Source organism: Pseudophryne corroboree, chromosome 8 (genome assembly GCF_028390025.1).
Source record: "Pseudophryne corroboree isolate aPseCor3 chromosome 8, aPseCor3.hap2, whole genome shotgun sequence".
In the NCBI taxonomy this organism is placed as follows: Eukaryota; Metazoa; Chordata; class Amphibia; order Anura; family Myobatrachidae; genus Pseudophryne; species Pseudophryne corroboree.
In genome coordinates, this window is record NC_086451.1 from 70,167,541 (window position 1) to 70,194,731 (window position 27,191).

Consider the following 27,191-nt stretch of genomic DNA (forward strand, 5'->3'; position numbering starts at 1 on the left):
CGCTGTGTGTGTACGGCGGTCTGCCGACCGCCCGTACACATGCTGCGGTGGCCGGCGGTGATTGACAGCTGAACTGGGCGGGCGTGTGTAAACGCCCGCCCAGTTCATGTTGTCAGTCCCCGACAGATCGGGCAGTGTGTATGCTCAACACACTGCCCGATCCGTCCATAGATATATCTGCCGATCAATTGATCGGCAGATATATCTTTCCAGTGTGTACCCACCTTAACTATTTTAATCACAGGCTTCACTCTCTTAACCTGGGGTTTATAAATTGGCCTTAAAAAATAGATACAAGTGATCGGAGTTGCCGACATGAGGACAAGCAAAGGTCCCATAAGCTAAGTTTAAATTAGAAAGCGTGGCCTACCAACCGAGTTGGAATACCGGGCTTGACCTGGGATTCCAACCACCAGCATTTCCCCTGCTGGCGGGATTCCGGCATCCGTATCCTGAACGGTGGGATCCAGGTAGCCGGAAAATTAACTGCATCCTGTTTATTCATTCATAGTCTGACCCTGTAACTGCAAATTTGCAGATGAATCTACAGGGGTACATTTCACTCAAATACAGTAGTCCCGACTTTCTGTGTAAGCCACCAGGTCCCTAGCTTCCAAGCTGGTTGTGTCGAAAGCATCAACAGCATCGCCAATAAGAATGAATAGAAGGGAAAAAAAAAGAACTACAGTTCCCGTGATCCTCCGCGGTGGCCTGCGGCTAAGGCTGCGCTGTCATTACCCACTCGCGCCCTCTGCCGGCACAAGATGCTCATTGCACTTTAAATCCCCCTGGATGCGCTTGAGCTGGCAGTTTGGGGAAGCGCTAGGAGCAGAGCCAGAGCAGGAGGAGAAGCAGGACCGGCGAGATCTCAGGGGTCCTGCACATCCAGCTACGACAGTCACCGGGGAAAAGGTGCCAGAGGCTTGTACCCAGACTGACACAGCCAGGAGGCAGCCTGCAAGATGGGCAACCGAGGGATGGAAGAGCTGATTCCGCTGGTAAACCGCCTCCAGGATGCCTTCTCAGCCATCGGACAGAATGCCAACCTAGATCTGCCCCAGATCGCTGTCGTTGGGGGTCAGAGCGCTGGGAAGAGCTCTGTCCTGGAGAATTTCGTCGGCAGGTAAGCGGAGGCAGCCCTGGCTTGTGTGCACCATTCATTGCAATGCAGACTGGATTAGGGAAGCAGATTTATATGGAGCAGGGCTATTGTGTCCTAGAGGTCCCTGGTGCCATGTCTCTAGCCACACAGTCCATAGCTGCCCTTTAGCAGGACAATGAATAATGCATAGCTGCAGTAAGTGACACCCTTGGTTATTTATTCACCTTGAGCCATATGACAGAGAGCAGGATTATGGCAGTGGTTTCCTATATTCATCTAGAAACACATCTTATTCTTCTGCTCCTCTTTCCTGTCATTGGCTGTTTGCTATTGTGTTTTATACATATAGATTATAATATAAAGCATCATAATATATATTTTATCCAAGGGGTTAATGTGCAGAATGGATGGGGGGGTTAGAGGGAAAAATGGAGGAGGTCCTGAGGAATACAGTACAGTATGTCACTCCTGCAATGGAGGAGAAGGGAGGGGGCGATAACCAAACCAATGTCATCTGTTTACAGTGCATGTATGGAGCATCTCCTGCACCCAGTCCCTTTCCTACCATAGTAAATGCACATACAGAATATACAGGGGGTGGCACATACAGAATATACAGGGGGTGGCACATACAGAATATACAGGGGGTGGCACATACAGAATATACAGGGGGTGGCACATACAGAATATACAGGGGGTGGCACATACAGAATATACAGGGGGTGGCACATACAGAATATACAGGGGGGTGGGGGGGTCACTGTACTATTGCAGGGATGAAGAATTCTGAAATGACTACTTACCTGGTATACCAGAAATTCACCAGTATATGTGTCTGTGAGTAGGCTTATATACAGAAATACACAATACTATTACACACAAATACGATAGATAGATAGATAGATAGATAGATAGATAGATAGATAGATAGATAGATAGATAGATAGATAGATGGATAGAGGGATTGAATGAATGGATGTACTTGCTGCTATCCCTGTCTATAATTGCTGGTTACTCATTATTGCACATATTGTGTGATGGGGATGTGAACACTCTGTGTCATGTGTGCTAACATACATAAGGATGTGTGTCCTGGATGTGCCGTCAAGGTGACACAGGGTTGTGCAGGCTCCATCACTGTCCATTTTGTGACATGCACACAAGTATTCCTGGATGATGAAGGACGGTTACACATTCGCCAGCAAGCATTGTCTCATGGTACGGCAGGATATGTCACAGCGTTTGTAGGCAGACAGTGTAACATACAATCAGTACAGTCAGGCTCGCACAGGGATGGAGGATGCAATTCCTGGGTGTACTGTATCTTGGCTTGCAGAGGGTTTAGCAGAGCATTGACGGGTTAAATGGGATTATACACTGTGAAGGTGCAGGCTCTGGGGATCTGACAGAATAGAGCTGATACCAGCTGGTGCCTGCACAATATTCCTGTGTCACAGATTGTGCGTGGTAGTGTGTGTGAGATGTGTCTATAACCACACCATGTGTGTCCTGTGTAAGGGAACACTTCAGCAATGTATCTATCTATCTATCTATCTATCTATCTATCTATCTATCTATCTATCTATCTATCTCATATGATATCTATCTATATCATATCTGTCTATCTATCTATCTATCTATCTATCTATCTATCTATCTATCTATCTATCTATCTATCTATCTATCTATCTATCTCATTGATATCTATCTATATCATATCTATCTGTCTATCTATCTATCTATCTATCTATCTATCTATCTATCTATCTATCTATCTCATATGATATCTATCTATATCATGTCTGTCTATCTGTCTATCTATCTATCTATCTATCTATCTATCTATCTATCTATCTATCTATCTATCTATCTATCTATCTCATTGATATCTATCTATATCATATCTATCTATCTATCTATCTATCTATCTATCTATCTATCTATCTATCTCATATGATATCTATCTATATCATATCTGTCTGTCTGTCTGTCTATCTATCTATCTATCTATCTATCTATCTATCTATCTATCTATCTATCTATCTATATCATATCTATCTGTCTATCTATCTATCTATCTATCTATCTATCTATCTATCTATCTATCTATCTCATATGATATCTATCTTTCTCTGACGTCCTAAGTGGATGCTGGGACTCCGTAAGGACCATGGGGAATAGCGGCTCCGCAGGAGACTGGGCACAACTAAAGAAAGCTTTAGGACTACCTGGTGTGCACTGGCTCCTCCCACTATGACCCTCCTCCAGACCTCAGTTAGAATCTTGTGCCCGGCTGAGCTGGATGCACATTAGGGGCTCTCCTGAGCTCCTAGAAAAGAAAGTATATTTTAGGTTTTTTATTTTCAGTGAGATCTGCTGGCAACAGACTCACTGCTACGAGGGACTAAGGGGAGAAGAAGCGAACCTACCTGACTGGAGATAGTTTGGGCTTCTTAGGCTACTGGACACCATTAGCTCCAGAGAGATCGAACACAGGACCCGACCTCGATCGTTCGGTCCCGGAGCCGCGCCGCCGTCCCCCTTACAGAGCCAGAAGCATGAAGATGGTCCTGGAAACCGGCGGCAGAAGACTTCGGTCTTCAACAAGGTAGCGCACAGCACTGCAGCTGTGCGCCATTGCTCCTCATGCACACCTCACACTCCGGTCACTGATGGGTGCAGGGCGCTGGGGGGCGGGGCGCCCTGAGCAGCAATATGAATACCTTGGCTAGCAAAAAATCACAATATATAGTCCCAGAGGCTATATATGTGATAAATACCCCTGCCAGAATACATGAAAAAAGCGGGAGAAAAGTCAGCCGAAAAAGGGGCGGGGCTATCTCCCTCAGCACACTGGCGCCATTTTTTCTTCACAGTGCAGCTGGAAGACAGCTCCCCAGGCTCTCCCCTGTAGTTTTCAGGCTCAAAGGGTTAAAAAGAGAGGAGGGGCACTAAATTTAGGCGCAATATGTGTATACAAGCAGCTATTGGGGGAAAAATCACTCAGTTATAGTATTAATCCCTGCATTATATAGCGCTCTGGTGTGTGCTGGCATACTCTCTCTCTGTCTCCCCAAAGGACTTTGTGGGGTCCTGTCCTCAGTCAGAGCATTCCCTGTGTGTGTGCGGTGTGTCGGTACGGCTGTGTCGACATGTTGGATGAAGGTTACGTGGAGGCGGAGCAGAGGCCGATAAATGGGATGTCGCCCCCTGTGGGGCCGACATCAGAGTGGATGGATAGGTGGAAGGTATTAACCGACAATGTCAACTCCTTACATAAAAGGCTAGATGACGTAACAGCTGTGGGACAGCCGGCTTCTCAGCCCGCGCCTGCCCAGGCGTCTCAAAGGCCATCAGGGGCTCCAAAAAAAAAACGCCCGTTACCTCAGATGGCAGACACAGATGTCGACACGGAGTCTGACTCCAGTGTCGACGAGATTGAGACATATACACAATCCACTAGGAACATCCGTTGCATGATCTCGGCAATGAAAAATGTGTTACACATTTCTGACATGAACCCAAGTACCACATAAAAGGGGTTTTATGTTTGGGGAGAAAAAGCAGCCAGTGTTTTGTTCCCCCATCAGATGAGTGAATGAAGTGTGTAAAGAAGCGTGGGTTCCCCGATAAGAAACTGGTAATTTCTAAAAAGTTACTGATGGCGTACCCTTTCCCGCCAGAGGATAGGTCACGTTGGGAGATATCCCCTAGGGTGGATAAGGCGCTCACACGTTTGTCAAAAAAGGTGGCACTGCCGTCTTAGGATACGGCCACTTTGAAGGAGCCTGCTGATAAAAAGCAGGAGGCTATCCTGAAGTCTGTATATACACACTCAGGTACTATACTGAGACCTGCAATTGCCTCAGCATGAATAGTGCTGCTGCAGCGTGGTCTGATACCCTGTCAGATAATATTAATACCCTAGACAGAGATAATATTTTGCTAACATAGAGCATATTAAAGACGTTGTCTTATATATGAGGGATGCACAGAGGGATATTTGCCGTCTGGCATCCAGAATTAAGGCAATGTCCATTCTGCCAGGAGGGTATTAGAGACCCGGCAGTGGACAGGTGATGCTGACTTTAAAAGGCACATGGAGATTCTGCCTTATAAGGGTGAGGAATTGTTTGGGGATGGTCTCTGGGACCTCGTATCCACAGCAACAGCTGGGAAGAAATTTTTTTACCTCAGGTTTCCTCACAGCCTAAGAAAGCACCGTATTTTCAGGTACAGTCCTTTCGGCTTCAGAAAAGCAAGCGGATCAAAGGCGCTTCCTTTCTGCACAGAGACAAGGGAAGAAGGAAAAAGCTGCACCAGACAGCCAGTTCCCAGGATCAAAAATCTTCCCCCGCTTCCTCTGAGTCCACCGCATGACGCTGGGGCTCCACAGGTGGAGACAAGTGCGGTGGGGGGCGCGTCTCGGGAACTTCAGGGACCAGTGGGCTTGCCCACAGGTGGATCCCTAGGTTCTGCAAGTAGTATCACAGGGATACAAGCTGGAGTTCGAGGCGACTCCCCCTCGCCGTTACCTCACATCAGCCTTGCCTGCTGCCCTCGGAGAAAGGGAGATAGTACTGGCGGCAATTCACAAGCTGTACTTCCAGCAGGTGAAATCAAGGGACCCCTCCTTCAACAAGGCCGGGGTTACTATTCCAAAATGTTTGTGGTACCGAAACCAGCCGGATCGGTGAGACCCATTCTAAAATTGAAATCCTTGAACACTTATATACGAAGGTTCAAGTTCAAAATGGAATCGCTCAGGGCGATTATTGCAAGCCTGGAGAATTTCATGGTATCACCGGACATCAAGGATGCTTACCTGCATGTCCCTATTTACCCTCCTCACCAGGAGTACCTCAAAATTGTGGTACAGGATTGTCATTACCAATTCCAGACGTTGCCGTTGGTCTGTCCCCGGCACCGAGGGTATTTACCAAGGTAATGGCCGAAATAATTATCCCGTACTTGGACGATCTCCTTATAAAGACGAGGTCCAGGGAGCAGTTGTTCGTCGGAGTAGCACTATCTCGGGAAGTGCTACAACAGCACGGCTGGATTCTGAATATTCCAAAGTCGCAGCTGGTTCCTACGACGCGTCTACTGTTCCTGGGTATGGTTCTGGACACAGAACAGGAAAAAGGGTTTCTCCCGGAGGAGAAGGCCAAGGAGTTGTCATCTCTAGTCAGAGACCTCCTAATACAAATACAGGTGTCGGTGCATCAATGCACGCGAGCCCTGGGAAAGATGGTAGCTTCTTACGAAGAAATTCCATTCGGCAGGTTCCATGCAAGGATCTTCCAGTGGGATCTGTTGGACAAGTGGTCCGGGTCGCATCTTCAGATGCATCGGCGGATAACCCTGTCTCCAAGGGCCAGGGTGTCGCTGTTGTGGTGGCTGCAGAGTGTTCATCTTCGAGAGGGCCGCAGATTCGGCATACAGGACTGGGTCCTGGTGACCACGGATGCCAGCCTTCGAGGCTGGGGGGCAGTCACACAGGGAAGAAGCTTCCAAGGACTATGGAAAAGTCAGGAGACTTCCCTACACATAAATATTCTGGAACTAAGGCCCATTTACAATGCCCTAAGTCAGGCTAGACCCCTGCTTCAACACCGGCCGGTGCTGATCCAGTCAGACATCACGGCGGTCGCTCATGTAAACCGACAGGGCGGCACAAGAAGCAGGATGGCGATGGCAGAAGCCACAAGGATTCTCCGATGGGCGGAAAATCATGTGTTAGCACTGTCAGCAGTGTTCATTCCCGGAGTGGACAACTGGGAAGCAGACTTTCTCAGCAGACACGACCTCCACCCGGGAGAGTGGGGACTTCATCCAGAAGTCTTCCAAATGATTGTACACCGTTGGGAAAGGCCACAGGTGGACATGATGGCGTCCCGCCTCAACAAAAAGCTAAAAAGATATTGCGCCAGGTCAAGGGACCCTCAGGCGATAGCTGTGGACGCTCTGGTAACACCGTGGGTGTACCAGTCGGTGTATGTGTTCCCTTCTCTGCCTCTCATACCCAGGGTAATGAGAATAATAAGAAGGAGAGGAGTAAGAACTATACTCATTGTTCCGGATTGGCCAAGAAGAGCTTGGTACCCAGAACTCCAAGAAATGATCTCAGTTGACCCATGGCCTCTGCCGCTAAAACAAGACCTGCTGCAGCAGGGGGCCTGTCTGTTCCAAGACGTACCGCGGCTGTGTTTGACAGCATGGCGGTTGAACGCCGGATCCTGAAGGAAAAGGGCATTCCGGAGGAAGTTATCCCTACGCTAATTAAAGCTAGGAAAGAAGTGAACGCAAACCATTATCACCGCATATGGCGGAAATATGTTGCATGCTGTGAGGCCAGGAAGGCCCCAACGGAGGAATTTCAGCTAGGTCGATTTCTGCACTTCCTACAGTCAGGGGTGACTATGGGCCTAAAATTGGGTTCCATTAAGGTCCATATTTCGGCTCTATCGATTTTCTTTTAAAATTGAACTGGCTTCACTGCCTGAAGTTCAGACTTTTGTTAAGGGAGTGCTGCATAGTCAGCCCCCGTTTGTGCCTCCAGTGGCACCTTGGGATCTCAACGTGGTGTTGGATTTCCTGAAGTCGCATTGGGTTGAGCCACTTAAATCCGTGGAGCTAAAATACCTCACGTGGAAAGTGGTCATGCTGTTGGCCTTGGCGTCGACCAGGCGTGTATCAGAATTGGCGGCTTTGTCATGCAAAAGCCCTTATCTGATTTTTTATATGGATAAGGCGGAATTGAGGACTCGTTCCCAATTCCTTCCTAAGGTGGTATCAGTTTTTCATGTGAACCAACCTATTGTGGTGCCTGCGGCTACTTGGGACTTGGAGGATTCCAAGTTACTGGACGTAGTCAGGGCCCTGAAAAATATATGTTACCAGGACGGCTGGAGTCAGGAAAACTGACTCGCTATTTATCCTGTATGCACCCAACAAGCTGGGTGCTCCTGCTTCTAAGCAGACTATTGCTCGCTGGATCTGTAGCACGATTCAACTTGCACATTCTGCGGCTGGACTGCCGCACCCTAAATCTGTAAAAGCCCATTCCACGAGGAAAGTGGGCTCTTCTTGGGCGGCTGCCCGAGGGGTCTCGGCTTTACAAATTTGCCGAGCTGTTACTTGGTCGGGTTCAAACATTTTTGCAAGAGTCTACAAGTTTGATACCCTGGCTGAGGAGGACCTAGAGTTTGCTCATTCGGTGCTGCAGAGTCATCCGCACTCTCCCGCCCGTTTGGGAGCTTTGGTATAATCCCCATGGTCCTTACGGAGTCCCAGCATCCACTTAGGACGTCAGAGAAAATAAGATTTTACTCACCGGTAAATCTATTTATCGTAGTCCGTAGTGGATGCTGGGCGCCCATCCCAAGTGCGGATTGTCTGCAATACTTGTATATAGTTATTGCCTAACTAAAGGGTTATTGTTGAGCCATCTGTTGAGAGGCTCAGTTATATTTCATACTGTTAACTGGGTATAGTATCACGAGTTATACGGTGTGATTGGTGTGGCTGGTATGAGTCTTACCCGGGATTCAAAATCCTTCCTTATTGTGTCAGCTCTTCCGGGCACTGTATCCTAACTGAGGTCTGGAGGAGGGTCATAGTGGGAGGAGCCAGTGCACACCAGGTAGTCCTAAAGCTTTCTTTAGTTGTGCCCAGTCTCCTGCGGAGCCGCTATTCCCCATGGTCCTTACGGAGTCCCAGCATCCACTTAGGACTACGAGAAATAGATTTACCGGTGAGTAAAATCTTATTATATCATATCTATCTATCTATCTATCTATCTATCTATCTATCTATCTATCTATCTATCTATCTCATATGATATCTATCTATATCATATCTATCTGTCTATCTATCTATCTATCTATCTATCTATCTATCTATCTATCTATCTATCTATCTATATCATATCTATCTATCTATCTATCTATCTATCTATCTATCTATCTATCTATCTATCTATCTATCTATCTATCTCATATGATATCTATCTATATCATATCTATCTGTCTATCTATCTATCTATCTATCTATCTATCTATCTATCTATCTATCTATCTATCTCATATGATATCTATCTATATCATATCTATCTGTCTATCTATCTATCTATCTATCTATCTATCTATATCATATCTATCTGTCTATCTATCTATCTATCTATCTATCTATCTATCTATCTATCTATCTATCTATCTATCTATCTCATATGATATCTATCTATATCATATCTGTCTGTCTATCTATCTATCTATCTATCTATCTATCTATCTATCTATCTATCTATCTATCTATCTATCTATCTAATGCGCCCTACACACTGGGCGATAATACTGAAAGATATGAACGATCTCGTTCATTAATGAATGAGATACCGTTCATATCCTTCAGTGTGGAGGCAGCAACGATGAACGATGCGCGGCCCCGAGCTCGATCATCGTTGGTGCCCCGTCGCTTGTGCATGCAGGCCAATATGGACGATCTCGTCCATATTTGCCTGCACTGCTATGGAGCCGGGTGACGGGGGGAGTGAAGAAACGTAATTTCCCACGTCACTGCCCCCCCCCCCCCCCCCGCCGGGTCGCCCGTCGACTGTATCCGCCGCTGGGCAGCTCGGCGGCGGATCGCAAGTGTGTAGGTCCCATACTTCATATCTATTTATCTATCTGTCTATTTATCTATCTATCTGGGGGTAGTATGAGTGGCCGGCGACCGGGACCCTGAGGGCCCACATACCGGTGCCTGGATCCCGACCGCCGGCATACCGACAGCTGGGCGAGCACTTATGAGACCCTTGCAGGCTCGCTGCGCTCTCCACGCTGCTGGCGCGGTGGCGCGCTATGCGCGCAACACTATTTATTCTCCCTCCCGGGGGGTCGTGGCCCCCCAAGAGGTAGAATATGTGTTGGCGGTCGGGATCCCGGCGCATGTGTGATGGTCGCCGGGATCCCGGCTGGCGGCCTACTGAAGACCACCCATCTATCTATCTATCTATCTATCTATCTATCTATCTATCTATCTATCTATCTATCTATCTATCTATCTATCTATCTATCTATCTATCTATCTGTTTTAAGATTTCATTGGCCATTCTAGCCTCTAGGCTACGTATCGCATAATTTACCAGGAGAGGGATCCCCAAAATTCCCCCTTCTGTAATAGCCACTCGCTCCTGTGCAGTAGGATTTGCAGCATTAAGTAAAGTGATCACTGAGGGATCATCTGCAGATCTGTAATACATTTCAAAGCAAAACTCCAGGTTACGACCCTATATTAAAATGATCTGGATAATGTCAACATTATCTATATTTCATCATGTATTAAGCAGCTCATGAACAGGTCTGTGCTGCGTGTTGTGCTCTGAGTCTCATGCGTATCAGGGACACGTGTCAGTGTGTGTATTTGTAGGTGGTGATAGCACTGAATTGTGTCACAGTGTAGTAGGATACACTGCTCACAGATATGTACAATGGTTGGTCCAAAATATCTCTTCCAGGAAGCCACTGTGCCAGGATGTCTGTAGATAGAGCGGGCCCTGGGGACCCTGCCGTGTGCACAAGACTAAAAACGACTAAAAATCGAGGAGCTTAACATTAGTGAATACCATACACATACAAGTGCACATCAGAACACCATATTACTATGTACAGATGTCTACTTAGATGGGTGCTGTGTCCTTGGTATCACAGTATTCTTAATGCATACCCTCCAACTGTACCTTTTTTGGCAGGTACAGTACCTTTTTTTTATGGTCTGTACCGATTTTTGGCTCTCCAAACTTACATTAAAAGTATAGGAAAAGGGGCGTGGCCCTTTAACAGTGGCCACGCCCCCTTTTCTTATTTGTACCGATTTTTATGTGTAAAATGTTGGAGGGTATGTTAATGTTTTGAAGAAAGTGCCGACATGTTACACAGCACTGTACTTTTAGCCTAGGGTATAATACAAGCAAATGATGTACAATGACATGAAGCAGAAGTTACAAATGGCCTTGACTATGTGAGCTTGGGATGTAATAGGTTTGGGAAACCAGGCATACATAAGGTGACAGAATAACAATTCCTTAGAATGATCAGTTGTTTGTTGTATGATGTAATGTTGATTTATCTGCAGCATGAAACATTATGGTGGGTTCCTACAGCCATATGGGTGACTGTTCTCAGCCAGTTAGGAACATCCGACAGATCATGGGGTACATTTACTAAAGGTTCTAAAAATGAAAAGTGGTGATGTTGCCTATAGCAACCAATCAGATTCTGTCTATCATTTCTCTATTGTATCCTAGAAAATGATAGACAGAATCTGTTTGGTTGCTATGGGCAACAGCACCACTTTCCATTTTTAGAATCTTTAGTAAATTCACCCCTAGGTCTGTCTTACCTCCAGCCTTACACATTGCTAGAACCCATTCTGTCTTATGGTATCCCATACAGTGTCGGACTGGGGTATGAAGGGCCCACCGATGTACTAAGCGGAAAATGCGGTAAACCCCCTGTTTACCGCATTTTCCTGATGTACTATCCCCCGGCCGCCAGGTCAGCGCCGCGGCGGGGTACGCCAGCTTTAGCTGGCGATAGTCCATAGAAGCCTATGGGCTTCTCTCCGCGGCGCTGTGTGAGGGATCCGATCTCCCAGCAAGCCCTGCGGCCGCCCCCGTCACCCCGCGCATGCGCAGACTGACTTCTGGGGCCGAATCCCGGAAGTCAGGCTGCCGCTGTGCATCGCGGAGGACAGCTCTTATCGGAAGAGCTGTCCTCCGCAATGCTGATCGCATATGTTAGTACATATGCGATCAGCATCGTACATCCCGCCCACTGACTCGTGTCGACCCGGCAATATGCCGGGTCGATACTGGGTTATTTGTGCGGTGTGAAAGGGGTAAAAGTGACTGTGCAGGCAGTTATGGGACATGGCAGCAGCTCTGCTAGCTGGGATTCCTGAGCCCTGCTCCGGCCTCTTCTGGTGGGGTTATGAGGGCCACATGGTAACTGCTGTGCGGTGTTCGGGTATGGATACTGGGGAATGCAGTGCAGGTGAATCTCTCCCCGGGGTAAGAGTGGCTTAGTGAGGGGATACAAGGCTGTATATATGTTAGTTAAAAAATATTGCAATCACTTGTTAAGATTGTCAGCTTAACAAATTATTGCAATATTTTGGAACTAACATTCCCTGAATTCAGATGAATTACAGTTTGAGGTGTTAATATTAGGTGAGTGCTGAATTTGTATGATTTATATATAGATATATATATATAGGGCCCCCAGAGATATCACTGTACCGGGCCCCAAGATTTCTGTTGCCGTCCCTGATCCTAGAGAACCGTTATCCTATGTAACACTGTGGGGGGAAATCTATAAATCTGGGGCATAACCTGTCCCAAGGTCATGCTGACTACTTACATTTCATAGGCGACTTTGGTTCGTGTAGCTACGCCATCTTGTGGCTGCTGACGCGCACTGCACGTGAATCCCCCCCCCCCCCCCCGCCCCAAGGAGGTGACGAGCAATTTTTATTATATAGGATTATTTTTTATCTTGCAAAGAAGCAACATTAATGCCTACCCTTAAGTTTGTATGTCTGTTTAAATAGTCATACAGCAATAGCGATGACTACTTTTCCTTTAATTACAATGTACTTTTTTGTAAAGCAGTTTCTAGTGAATAAAATGTTGGAGGTATTTAAAAAAAAAAAACTTTATTAGAATGAGTTATGTGGCGTGATGTAATGGCGTCCAAGATGTCCGATTTCGGATGTTTTTTTAAAGGGGTAATCACTTACAAGGCATGGACTGAGTTACAGTTATGTATTTTTCTGAACACAAAGGGACTGATGTTGAGCAAATAAAAAAAAAAATGCCAGTAACTGTGTACCTGGACAAAGCATGCTGGAATGCAAGGGGGGCAAACACATTTATTGTTTTGCATGCAGGGTAAATAGCGACTGCTTTTACATGTAGCCCACACATTTTTTTTATACTGCAATTTAGATCTGAGTTAAGACACGCCCCTCTCACATCTATCTCTCTCTGCACCTGTTACATCTGCCCCCCTGCAGTGCTGCATGATTTTGCTATGATGCACAGTTTTTGCTTTGCTCCTACCTCAGAATCAGCCCCACCATGATGTGGCTTTGCTCTGCTCATCTCTATTATCTCATAGCATTGCATTTCCATTGCCATGCTCCGCAAATAGATGTAGCTGTGTGAGGGAATATTAAGGTACAGAATATATATATTTCCATGTAGCAATACTATTGTAGAAATATAACTATAAAGGTAAAACACACAGGCAGCCAGCTATGCGGCTCTGTCTGTGCAGCACTGAGGGGAGAAGATGAGGACATTCACTAGGAACAGTTGTTGATCACCTAAAGCCATGTGGCTGTGCAATGTAACGCAGCGAGAATGCGCACAGACAATACAAGCACCTCTTACTGTTTGTTCTCAGTCTATACTCCATACTACATGTTCCTTGTGTCTCCCGAACACTCGTTTTACTCAGTGAGCAGTGAGAGTCAGCCCTAGGGCCCGAAGCTCCTTTCCATCCTGCGTACTTGTTATAGCTGGATGCGGTCACAATACCGAACGCCAGGATCTTGAACGCTGAATAGCCCACTGGTTGGCATGCCGACCAACAGGGACTATTCCCACTCGAATAAAACCTGTGGCGAGCGCAGCAAGCCTGCAGGGGGCCTCATTGCACACGCCCCCCCCCCCCTTGTGATTTTACACAGTCTGAACAGGATTTTAACACATATGCATCATAAAAGAATTCTAATGGCTCAATTTGATTGGTTCTTATGTGTGTGTGAGTTTATCCTATGGACATAGGGTCTAATTCAGACCTGATCGCTGTTGTGCATACCTCCTAATTGTTATTTCAGGGAGTGGAACCCACAAAGGGGGTGGGGCATTGAGAAAAGGGGTAGAGCTTCGATGCACACCTGGGACTGTGCCTAGCACTCCCTGAGATGCTGGGCTGCCCATAGGCTCTCCCGACACTGTGAATGGATGCCGTGTTCACTCACTGCTTATGCAGAGCAGCAGTGTATGTGCTCCTTCAAACCCCCACCACTGCGGCCCGCGGCTGAGACAGCGGGACAGTCCTAGAAAAACAGGACTGTCCCTATGAATACGGTACAGGTGGGAGATATGGAAATGTAGCATATGATCAGTGTGTAACATGTGAGGCCCGCTAATGTATGGTTGTGGGGTGGGGTGATGGGGGGGGGGGGGGGGGGAATTGTGTAGGAGTCCCCAGTATTTCCAGAACCAGTACAAAGGCTCTTACTAGCAGGGGGTAATGCCACAGTCAGAGGACACAGAAGCATCCATCCCCCCAACTAGTCACCCCAGCCTTGGGATTCCTCGGAAAGTAATAAAGGGGACCCCCTCCTGTGGGTCTCCTGATGGTGTAGCATTACCCTGGCTGTGGCATTAACCCCCACTAGAAAGAGCCTGAAACTGGTCCTAGAAATACGGGGGACTCCTACGCAATCTCCACCCCCACCCCTCTTTCTCGCCTCTTTCTCGAGGACCAGCTCAATAGTCCGGTGCTGTTTCATTGAAACATGGGGGACCCTCTTGCCGTTTTCCCCCCATATTTCCTGAACCAGGACTGGCTCACAGCCCGGACCTAGTTATGTTTTTTTTTTGGATGCCATTTTTTTCTTAAATTAACCCTTTAATTCACTTAAAACACAAATGTCTGCACAGATCTCACTGTTAGTGCAGAGGTCAGCAAATGCGGTCCTCAAGGCACCCTAATGGTCTAGCTCAGGAGCGGCCAGACTTTTGGAGTCGGTGATCTACTGTGAAAGCTAAAAAGCTTTTGTGATCTACCTAGGAAGAATAATAGCGCGCGCCATAGTCGCACGCGCAAAAAAGTGGGCGTGGCATAACAAAAAGTGGGCGTGGCATAACAAAAAGTGGGCGTGGTATAACTAAAAAAAGGGACGTAGCCTTGCTGCGCAGAGTGTAATGACTGCCTCACACGAAATAACACATTGGCCCCCACAGGTAAAAACCTCAAACACATGCCCCCACAGTGCCAGATACACATGCCCCCACAGTGCCATGGGCCCACAGTGCCAGATATGCCCCCACAGTGCCAGATACAGATATGCCCCCACAGTGCCATGTGCCCACAGTGCCAGATATGCCCCCACAGTGCCAGATACACATGCCCCCACAGTGCCATGTGCCCACAGTGCCAGATATGCCCCCAGTGTCAGATACAGATATGCCCCCACAGTGCCAGATATGCCCCCACAGTGCCAGATATGCCCCCACAGTGCCATGTGCCCGCAGAGCCAGATATGCCCCCAGTGCCACATATGCCCCCACAGTGCCAGATATGCCCCCACAGTGCCAGATTACAGATATACCCCACAGCGCCAGATTACAGATATGCCCCCACAGTGCCATGTGCCCGCAGTGCCACATATGACCCCACAGTGCCAGATATGCCCCCACAGTGCCAGATATGCCCCCACAGTGCCAGATATGCCCCCACAGTGCCAGATACAGATATGCCCCACAGCGCCAGATTACAGATATGCCCCCACAGTGCCAGATACAGATATGCCCCCACAGCGCCAGATTACAGATATGCCCCCACAGTGCCACATATGACCCCACAGTGCCACATATGACCCCACAGTGCCAGATATGCCCCCACAGTGCCAGATTACAGATATGCCCCCACAGCAGCAGATTACAGATATGCCCCCACAGTGCCATGTGCCCGCAGAGCCAGATATGACCCCACAGTGCCATGTGCTCAGTGCCAGATATGCCCTCAGTGCCATGTGCCCACAGTGCCAGATATGCCCCCACAGTGCCAGATATGCCCCACAGTGCCATGTGCCCGCAGAGCCAGATATGCCCCCAGTGCCACATATGCCCCCACAGTGCCAGATATGCCCCCACAGTGCCATGTGCCCAGTGCCAGATATGCCCTCAGTGCCATGTGCCCACAGTGCCAGATATGCCCCCACAGTGCCAGATATGCCCCACAGTGCCATGTGCCCGCAGAGCCAGATATGCCCCCAGTGCCACATATGACCCCACAGTGCCACATATGCCCCCACAGTGCCAGATATGCCCCCACTGAGCTATGTGCCCCCACAGTGCCAGATATGCCCCCATAGAAGAGCTCACCGTGCTGTGTGTGGAGAGCGCAGCGCAGCGCGCGCTTCTCCTGTCTGCCGCTCTGCCTCCTCAGTCTGATCTCCGGCGGTGACGGCAGCGTGTATGGCTCAAATCAGGTGCCGGTCCGCGAGCTCTCATTGGCTAACGAACCGGCATCTGATTTGAGCTATACACTCGGCCGTCACTGCCGCAGACCAGACTGAGGAGGCAGAGCGGCAGGCAGGAGAGGCTTCGGGTGGCTGGGCGGCGGATCGCGATCGACTGGTCGCATGTCCGCGATCGACCAGTCGATCGCGATCGACTGTTTGGCCACCCCTGGTCTAGCTGTTAGGTATATCCATGGCAGCATGGATGGTGTAATGGTTAGCATTAGTGCTTCACAGCACTGAGGTCATGACTTCTGTGGCCTGTGGAGTCTGTATATTCTCCCCGTGCCTGTCTGGGTTTCGTCCGGGAACTCCGGCTTCCTCCCACAATCCAAAAATTTACTGGTAGGTTAATTGGCTACAAACAAAACGTAACCCTAGTGCGAATATGTGTGTGTACGTGTGGTAGGGAATATAGATTGCACTGGGTTAGGGACTGATGTGAAAGGCCAAATAATCTCTGTAAAGCGCTATGGAATATATGTGCGCTATATAAATAACTGATAATCATGTTTAAATCAAATTGACTGAGGTACTAATTAAGTCAGCTGTGGCCAAGCATGGATATACTTAAAAAATGGACAGTTATGGTGTCCTGAGATTGGCGCCGAATCCTGTGTGTTACGGTGACCCCCGGTGCTGTAAAGTGCGCTGCTGCTTTGCAGCGTCACTTTACTGCACCGGGGTCGCATTGCAGCACGTGGGGGACCCGGCGCCTGACAACGCTCACCGTAGCACCAATCCCCGGCTCCCTGGACAGGTAAGTATGGTTTTTTTTTTAATTACTTTTTCTTTTTCTTTTTACACTCTAATCAGCTTGTGTGTCCATCAGACACATATAGCTGATCACTGGAGCCGGGTCCCGCTCAGCTTTCTCTGCCAGGGGAAATGCCTCCCTATCGCAGTCCTGCCCTGTGAACTCGCCAGCCTGAGCTGGCGAGATTATCACAGGGCACACTGCGGTATTTTTTCACATTTTTTTTTTAGTAAATCTGGTCAGATCACATTTCCCATTATAAGTATGGGGAATGCGATGTGGCTTACTAAAAAAAAGTGAATTAAAGGGTTTGGTGCAGTTTTTCATGAAAACTGCTCCAAATGCTCTTTAATATATTCAGGTGATACTAAAGTAATGGGAAAAGGGTGTGAAAACTCCCTTTTTCACATTATTTTAGTAAAAATAATGTTAATAAATAGACCCCTAAATGAGCTTTAATCCAGGGGTGGACGCTACTGCGTCTGTTGGCAGAATCGCGGGAGACGTAATATGCAAATACTAGCCCACTTTCTGTGTCTGCGAGCGCTGTAACACCGCTGGTGATTCTTGACACGCCACCATCACGCTCACCGTCGACACTTGCGCCTGCCCTGCTGCAGGTAACATTTCTCCTCCTGAACATGGCCTCTCTGAATCGGCTATGGGACTGAAAACACAATCGCTTTCTCATGACACACTGTAACACGTGATGGATTTTGTATTGACTTCAGGCCCCATCCAAGCCACCACCCAGAAACGGCCATTACTTTGCCACTCGATGTCTGATTCCATCTGACCCGATTGCAGTAGCACCTCTGTGCGTGCACTCAGGGTAACGCTTGTGCTTTAAGGGTTTTCTGAATATTTTGCACAATCTCAGTGGCAAGTAATTGCTCAGTTACGTGTTAATTGACATTATTTGCGCACAACTCAGACTTGGGACCTTAATGCACTCTGGCAGTCGCACAGTTAATCCTTTTATTCCCCTGTGCGGTCACAAGGGGGTGTAATATGTTGATTATTAAACCCTTGGTCTCCCCCTCCCTGCTTATTTAATTCTCGAGGTGCAAGGCAATATGAGTCACCAGTTTATACGGCAGTGATATGCAAACTATAATTGCTTTGTCGAAATACTTATGATCAATGATAATATAGTACTACATTGGATTTAGGAACTACTGATACACATGGCTGGCATTAAATATATGGTAATGACTAATTCAAATCCATTCCCTTAGCTTCTAGTTATGGCTACTGCTTTAATTTTTCCTGTTTTCATTTTTTCGGCACAGAGAAATAAATCTAGTTATGTACATTGCGGCATCCTCTGCGTCTCCCCACAGGTGTATTTGCCAGCCTTCCTCCAAGCGTCATTGGCCCTCATTCCGACCTGATCGCTAGCAGGCTACTTTTAGCACTGCTGCGATCAGGTAGTCGTCGCCTACAGGGGAGGGGGGATTCGCTGTGCAGGGCTGCGCTCGCTTGTGCAGAAAGTTTTTGCAGTCTCTGCACAGCTCAGGACTTACCCGCTGCGATCATCTGGAGCTGACGTCAGGATCCCTTCCTGGAAACGGCTGGGCACCCCTGCGTTCGGACGGACACTCCCTGAAAACGGTCAGTTGACGCCTCCGGCTGGCCTCTTCCTGTCAATCTTCTTGCGGTTGCTGGTGCGATCGATTTCTTTGTTAGTTCTGTTGATCCCTGGCGATGGCCGTCGCCAGAGAGCGACGCGCCTGCGCATTGTGACCCATGCGCAGGCGCACTACAGACCTGATCGCACCGCTGCGAAAAACGGCAGCGTGCGGTCAGGTCAGAATGACCCCCCCCTTGTTTGCACGTGCCTATGGGCCATTTATCAACTAGGTTTCATCTCACGATATTCTGCTCAGAGTGGAAAAGACATGCACGTTAGCTTACACAAAATACGGTTATGAAACAAAGGGACAGAAGTTCCATGGTAAACCAAAATACTATAGTTTATTTTTTCTTTAACTACCCCCTGTATCTAATGTTAAGTTGAAAGTATTTCTGTCTTTCTTTCTCATCGATGTTTGAATTCAGTCACGCTCAGGGGGAGATGTATCAAACCTTTGAGAGAGAGAACGTGGAGAGGAGAGAGATAAAGGGGTCTATTTACTAAGCATTGGAGAGAGATAAACTTCCAACCAGTCAGCTCCTAGCGGTCATTTTTGCAAACACACCCTGTTACATGGCAGTTCAGAACTCATTGTCTGTGACTTTATCTTTCTTCACTTTATCTCTCTCCAAGGCTTAGTAAATAGGCCCCAAAGTACCATCCTATCAGCTTCTAACTGCCATTTTCCAAACACAGCATGTAAAGGGGTCTATTTACTAAGCTTTGGCGATAGATAAAGTATCAACCAATCAGCTCCTGTCATTTTTCAAACACTGCCTGTAACATGGCAGCTAGGAGTTGATTGGCTGGTACTTTATCTCCGTCCACTTCACCTTTCTGCAATGCTTAGTACATAGACCCCTATGTATTATTATCAGATAAGTGGGAAAAACGCTAAAAGCAGAGGAAATCCCTGTACATACCGCTTCTTATTATGTACTATTGGATATTTCCTGCTGTTCTGCTCGGTGTAGTATGGTATGCCGGCGGCCGGGCTCCCGGCGACCAGCATACCGGCGCCGGGAGCCCGACCGCCGGCATACCGACAGTGTGGCGAGCGCAAAGGAGCCCCTTGCGGGCTCACTGCGCTCGCCACGCTGCAGGCACGGTGCACGCTATTTATTCTCCCTCCAGGGGGGTTGTGGACCCCCATGAGGGAGAATAGCTGTTGGTATGCCGGGTGTCGGTATACTGTGCGCCGGGATCCCGACAATCGGCATACTGTGATTTTTTTGTTCTGCCGCAGTCTTCTATGGCAGCGCTAAGTGTCACAGTTGTTACTTACGAGGTCTGCTTACTTACCGGCTCCTGTTTTCTCCAGTGCTGGAATTGCGTCCCCTTGCTGGCATTATTTGTTTCCTCCTCGTGCGGCGGTGCGGCAGAAGAGTGGTCATGTCATGTGATGGAGGTGAAAGTTCACCAGTCATCATTTAAGGCAATTTTTATCGGTGGACAGGTTTCACGCATGCACAGAAACCGTCCAGATGCGAAAAAAGAATTAAAGCAATATCCACTGTGAGGGTGAGTTTTCAGTCACCCTCTTCAGTGGGTCTACTCCAGGCATGTCCGAACTCCGGCCCTCCAGCTGTTGTGAAACTACATATCCCAGCATGCCCTGACACAGTTTTGCTGTCAGAGTATGCTAAAGCTGTGTCAGGGCATGCTGGGATGTGTAGTTTCTCAAGAGCTGGAGTGCCGCAGTTTGGACATGCCTGGTCTACTCATATTAATAATTGCGGTAGGCCGTTCCTGCATCCTGACTGTAAATGATGAAGCAGGGCCTGCGTTTTCGCAATGTTTAGTATGTAGAGTCGTAGACCCCTTTATCTCTCTCCACCTTTTCTCCAGTGTTTGATACATCTCCCCCTCAGTATTGCTTTGTTTATCTGTCTGATGTTTTTTACTTTTTTCCACATTGGTACCCCTTCTGCTCTACATTCTAGTATGGAAAATAGGTACAGGTATCTACCTAACCTGCTGACGGTTCGGTGGCCATGTTAGTTTCGCCCTGATCAATCAAGTAGTTGAAACTGACTAGTCTGGTGATATAATTTCCACTTGCTGAGTCTGAGTGACTGGATGTGAGGGTGCGCAGGAAGTGCCGACTGATAATTTTCCACCACTTCCAGTCCAAGTAAATGTTGATCAAGATGGCTGGTTGTATTGTGTCCTTACACACAGCAATTCGGGGTCACTTCTATGTGTAGTTGACCATGCAAGTTGTTGGGTTTACATGCACGTTAGGCCTTGCCCATAATATAAATTCCATACTTGAAATGTACAATTTTTTTATTGATAATTATGATTTTAAAGATAACTTTCAGCTTTACTTCTTCCATATTTTCCATTGTATTTTGTAATTAATTATGTATAGTATAAAATATTTATTAGTTTCAACTTTACAGTGTATTTAAAAATGACTTGATGGAGACTGTGCAACGGTTATTCTCCTGGAATGTCTGGGAGACTTCCGAATCTTGGGTGGCTCTGCCAGACGGGCAAAAGATTGGACAAGTCTCCCGGAGGCCGCTGGTGGACCTGCCGTGGCTGCCTACTTCCCAAGTAAAGGGAGAGGTCTGAACGGCCAATGAATCACATCATCATAGTCCAGCCCCCGCTTTACAATGCCGGTAATTGCAATCATGCCTCCTCACCAACCACTTGGCTAAGCCACGCCCCCGACATTGCCAACCTGGCTTCAACCTCCCGGGATGGCAGAAAGTTGACAACTATGCTTTACTGTTGTTATTTACTAAGAGGGCCACTGCAGAGTCAGTTTTGCAAATGCATATTGTGCATCTTTGCAGTTTGCTTGCTCCAGAGCCAAGTGCACTCCATTACGGGCGATGCCGAGCCATTCGCAAATCCACTGTGTCTCAAGGGGCAATTTGAGTTTAAATGGTGCATTAGTACATAGTGTTAAGGGCCCTACACACTTGCCGATTATACTGAGCGATATGAACGATCTCGTTCATTAATGAACGAGATATCGTTCATATCGCTCAGTGTGTAGGCACCAACGATGAATGACGCACGGCCCTCAAGCCAATATGTATAATCTCGTCCATATTAGCATGCAGGGCTATGGGGCCGGGTGATATCAGGGAGTGAAGCAACTTCACTCCCCTCGTCACCCAGGTTCCCCACCCGGGTCGCCCGTTGACCGTCAGGCACCTCGGCCATTGTGTAGGGGGCCCTTAAGTTTAGGGAGGGTGTATTGATGTAATTGCCGTCTATGTAAAGTTGTGCCTACACAAACACACCTGTTTTCAGACAGATTTTTCGCACCATTGATTGGAGCTGTTATAATCTCCTCCCTTATATCTTAGCTTTCAGTTAAATAAAATGGACGTCTTAATTTTACTCCCTGTCCTTTTCATCTTTTTCCATCGTCATCTTTCACATTCAGCTCTTTTTCTCCCACTTTTAGATGCAGCACCCGCAATGTGACATTTATCTGTAATGACAGTCTCGCAGCCCTTTCTCCACTTTGCTGACTTGTTTCCATGGGAACGGATGATTTTTACTCCCCCATCACTTTCTGGGAAGGCAATAAGAGTCCTTAGGACCCAGCCCAGCCATTTTATTGGCTGCAAGGCACTCGTGTCTGATACATGGGATATTTTCTTTACGGGGGTTGGGTGGTGGAAGCAAATCCTGGTCCCTTGGTTGCTTAATATCTTGTATATAGCATTTTGTTCTCACCATAATCCTTGTACAGTACAAAACACACATTCCTACAATTTGGAGTCCTTTTACTGATACAGATAATATTTTTGGTATTAACAACGGGATAATGGCACACAAGAGCTTTATTCAAACTGTTATAATACTACTGTATGATTATTGACCCATTGTTAGCCGGGTTGCTGGACAGTACGGCCACAGTTGCACGGTTCCCCTAATTCCCTCGCTCTGCCCTGTCCGCAAAATTTCCCGTCCTCCCTCCACAGCACTGGGAGCTGTTGGGAGTGGGGCGCTTGCCGGATCTGACTGCGCATTATAGAGACAGGCAGGGGCGGATTGGCCATAGGGCTCACCAGGGAGATTCCTTGTAGGCCGACATGTCTGTAGGGCTTGTTTTGTCATGTCATGTTGTCATGTGGCTCCACCCCCCACATGACAGGCAGCCCATCACACTCTGCCATCCAGTGATGGTGCCATGGCTACACAGTATGTTATACCTCTTGTGCTGCCCATGTTGGGCCACTTCTACAAAAAACAATCCGTCCCTGGTCTCAGACACAATTGCAGCAAAAGACGCAAGGAAGGCCGCAGTTGCGTACAGTCAGGACCTATGAGGAGGGATCCTGCTTCTCTCAACAGACCCCGCCCAGTCATCAGACTGCACCCCTATTAGGGCTGCTTCTATAAATTTCCCGGGCTGGTTTTCCATCCCAATCCGTCCCTGGAGACAGGACAAACTATCCATGTCACCGTAGTTAAGAGGTAATATCCTGTACTTTGACACTGATTAATAATTCATGCTTTTACTTTTGCGTTCGGTCCAGTGTTTGCCATTGCCAAAGGTGGCGATATTTGATGCCCTTTTCGGGCTGAGTAGCCGGATAATTTCTGGCTTACTCTTGAGCCTGGTAGATCAATCGGATGATTGCACACACCGGCCTTTAATCTTACCTCCCAACATTAGGGTGATTCTAAAACATGACGGGGAGCATGGGCTGCAAGCTGGGAGTGTGACTGCCTCATAGTGGTAGAAAAGTGCAATTTATTTTATGCCCCTCCTGCCTCTGCTGTGTGAGTAAGTGCAGTATCTCCTAATGCTGGGTACACACTAGTTGATATATCTGCAGATGTAACTATGGACGGACCGGGCAGTGTGTTGAGCATACACACTGCCCGATCCGTCGGGGCGGGCGTTTACATATGCCTGCCCAGTTCAGGTGTTAATCACCGCCGGCTGGTGCAGCATGTGTACGGGTGGTCAGACACACACAGCGATGCACCAATATATCGGTAGATAGGGATGTAGTTATGATCCCGGCCGTTGGGATTCCGGCGGTCAGAATACCGACGCCGGGATCCCAGCCGACAGAATGATGGCAGCTGCGTCACGGCTTTTCCCACTCGTGGTTGTCCACGACACCCATAGGGTGGGAATAGAACCTGTGGCGAACGCAGTGAGCCACTGAGCCCGCAAGGGGCTTTGCTGCGCTCGCCCCCCTGCCGGCATTCTGGCGGCCGGGATCCCAGCGTCGGTATTCTGACCATTGGGATTCCGACCGCCGGGATCATATACCCAGCGCGGTAGATATATTGGTAATCGGCTGTGCTGCATGGCCGACGCGATATGTCTGTGAACGACAGCATTCACAGACATATCGTTCTTACACACTGGCCGACGGACCCGCGATATATCGGCCGTTCAATAGAATGGCCATATATCGGCCAGTGTGTACCCAGCATTACTCACACAAATTAGTACGTCAGGAGAGTATCCCTAAATTGGGACTCTAGTGCTGAATTGAGAAAGGTTGGAAGGTATTTATGATGTCCTACTTTTCTAATGTCAAATAATTGATTTGCTACAATGGATCAGAAGTCACCGGGAAAATGCAGAAGCAGTCATTTTCCCGTAGATTTGGGCATGTGCAGTAGAGAAGTCGCCGGCAATATGGCGCTGGTGCCAACTTTTTGGAGAAATGCTTATAGAACTACAGATGTGGAGTGGTAACACTAGTCCTAGTGTTTACGTTTAATATTTTAGGCACAGTCAATACAATAAATGTCATGTGACAGAGGCTGAATCATGCATGTGACTATAGCCTAAAACATGTTTATCTCAACGGTTTACATTTTTGCAGGGCAGAATAATTAAAACTAATAAACTAGGGCTTTTGTGGTCTTGTGGGTTCTCTGTGTTCTCACCTTCCATCAAGTGACATTGCAGCTGGAGGTGTTTATATTACTGACGGTATTGAGAGACAAAAAAAGGAAAAAGAAAAGATGCTGCGATTCCCTTTAGAAAACCCACATGATGTTCTGCTGGCTGTGCTAGAGATAAATCATATCAGTTGTGTTCACTTATATTTCATTAGCAATCTCTATATATAGTGCGAAAGCCCTCACTCACTCACTCACTGACTCATCACTAAGGGGTCTATTTACTAAAGGGCCGTACAGACTGGGAGATGTGGAGGGAGATGTGTGCTGAGTGGTCTAGCACGGACCGCTCAGCACACATCTCTCCCCCCGCTCAGCACAGCGCAATGGGGGTAATTCCGAGTTGATCGCAGCATCAAATTTGTTAGCAGTTGGGTAAAACCATGTGCACTGCAGGGGGGGCAGATATAACATTTGCAGAGAGAGTTAGATTTGGGTGGGTTATTTTGTTTCTGTGCAGGGTAAATACTGGCTGCTTTATTTTTACACTGCAATTTAGATTTCAGTTGGAACACACCACACCCAAATCTATCTCTCTCTGCAAATGTTATATCTGCCACACCTGCAGTGCAAATGGTTTTGCCCAACTGCTAACAAATTTGATGCTGCTATCAACTCGGAATTACCCCCAATGTGTGCTGAACGAGGTGGGACGGACGGACGGGGCGCTCATTTCTGCTAGATTGTGCCTGCATGCAGGTCAATCTAGCATCGGCGATAGCGATGCGCGGGAACGCACATCGCTGTCACCAGCACCCCTACACACGGAGCGATGTGTTTCTAATTTCTAAGCAATCTAGTCAGATTGATTAGAAATTAGGTGAACATCGCTCCGTGTGTACCCCCCTTAAGCCTTGGATGGAGATAAAGTGCATGAAGATAAAGTACTAGTCAATCAACTCCTAACTGTCATTTTTTCAAACCGAGCCTGTAACATGACAGTTAGGAGATGATTGGCTGGTACTTTATCTCCATCCAAGGCTTAGTAAATAGACCCCGTTTCTTACTTCCCGATATGTTAGGAAGCTGAAATTTTACATAGGTAGTCTTCAGGTGGGAAAAAGGAAAACTATGTAATTAGAATTTTAATAAACCTCCCCTAAGGGGATGAAAAGGGGGTTGACATAATGACGTCATTACTGATGCGTGGCTTGCGTTGCGTAAACGATAACGCCCAAACGGACAATCGGACCAAAATTTGGATTGCACCTCCAGTGTGTAGAGTTTCATAAACTACAAAAATGGTCCTGTCACTTTTTAATGTATCTGCTACGGGTGCTCATCTGGTAACGCCAAGAACCATGGATTAATATTTACTTACATTAAGACGTCTCAAATTAACAGCTCTATAGGTTTACCAAATTGTTAACACTCATTTATATTTACAACCATGAATATCAGAAACTCCTGTGCGAAGAATGAGTAGAACAGCTAGTCATAAATAAGATGATTGCAGGTTGGTAATGTAAATTCTCAGGTTCTGGAAAAATGACCAAACTAGAGTCACTCCGTCCTGATGGATGCGTACTCACAGGCCCTGGGACTGTTTCGCCATACTCGCCTACATATGCTGTTTCCTCTCTGAAATAAGCTTGGAGAGGTGATGTTGGTAGGTGGAGATTGGGGCGGGGCTGGACTAGATGCATCATTAAGCCCCGAAGTTAGTAAATATTGTGCCATTAGGCCCTGCCCCCTCCTTGGTGACCGCAAATCTCCTGATTCTGCCCACTTTACTTGGAAGTGGGCTGGATGTGGGTGGAGTGCCCTTTCTTCCAGGGGGTACAGGAGTTTTCCAGTAAAATTGGTTGTCTCCCTCAGGCTCCAAGAGAGTAGACAAGTATGTGTTTAGCTCTCCCCCTGCACACCACACCACTAGCCGGGAAGTGGCATACAGTAATAATGGTTGTGGATATGGACTCCTATTATCTATGTTTAAATCCTATGTAATAAAAGGCTAATGCTGCTCCTTACCTCTATGGGGGGAATTCAAGTGTTTTGCTCACCAGCGGTCACTAGATGGTGCCCCACGGAGCAATTCAAGTGTTGCTTTGTAAGGGTGCCTACAGCCCCGGCGCTGACACTACTGTTCTGTTGTCCTGTCATTTTGACAGGCTGGTAACTAGTGTAAATATAAGTGATAAGTCATGTAATTCAGGCCATGCTCAATGCAGTAGCTGCAGCGTTATCCCTGATTGTTTGGTCCAGAAACAACTGTAATTAATGTGCAATGATAACCCAATCAAAATAAAATGGATCACAATCAAATGGATCACTATCAGATTCAAACTGATTGGAATCGATAGTCTCAGACGTGGTTGAAAGATGGCAGCATGGGTAATGTTAATCCTAAATGCTTGGCCCTCCAGGTGCTGTCAGTTTTGCTAAAAAGGCATGCTAAAACTGAGGCAGGGTATGCTAGGATGTGTAGTTCCACAGCAGCTGGAGGGCTGCAGGTTGAAGACACATGAATTAAT

The 27,191-nt window shown here is 47.4% G+C and overlaps 1 protein-coding gene across 9 annotated transcripts in view; it reads left to right on the top strand.

The window, feature by feature from the left end:
• The first annotated feature begins 779 nt into the window (after window positions 1-779).
• DNM1 (dynamin 1) overlaps window positions 780-27,191 on the top strand; it is a 265,735-nt gene continuing 239,323 nt past the window's right edge. For 6 of the 9 annotated variants that reach the window (XM_063936611.1, XM_063936609.1, XM_063936613.1 and 3 more), the window contains exon 1: window positions 781-1,123. In XM_063936611.1, the coding sequence (XP_063792681.1) occupies window positions 963-1,123 (161 nt within the window). In that variant the 5' untranslated portion in view covers window positions 781-962. Of the gene's footprint in view, window positions 1,124-27,191 lie in introns of all 9 variants that reach the window. The other 3 variants (XM_063936607.1, XM_063936606.1, XM_063936608.1) reach the window with 1 other exon arrangement.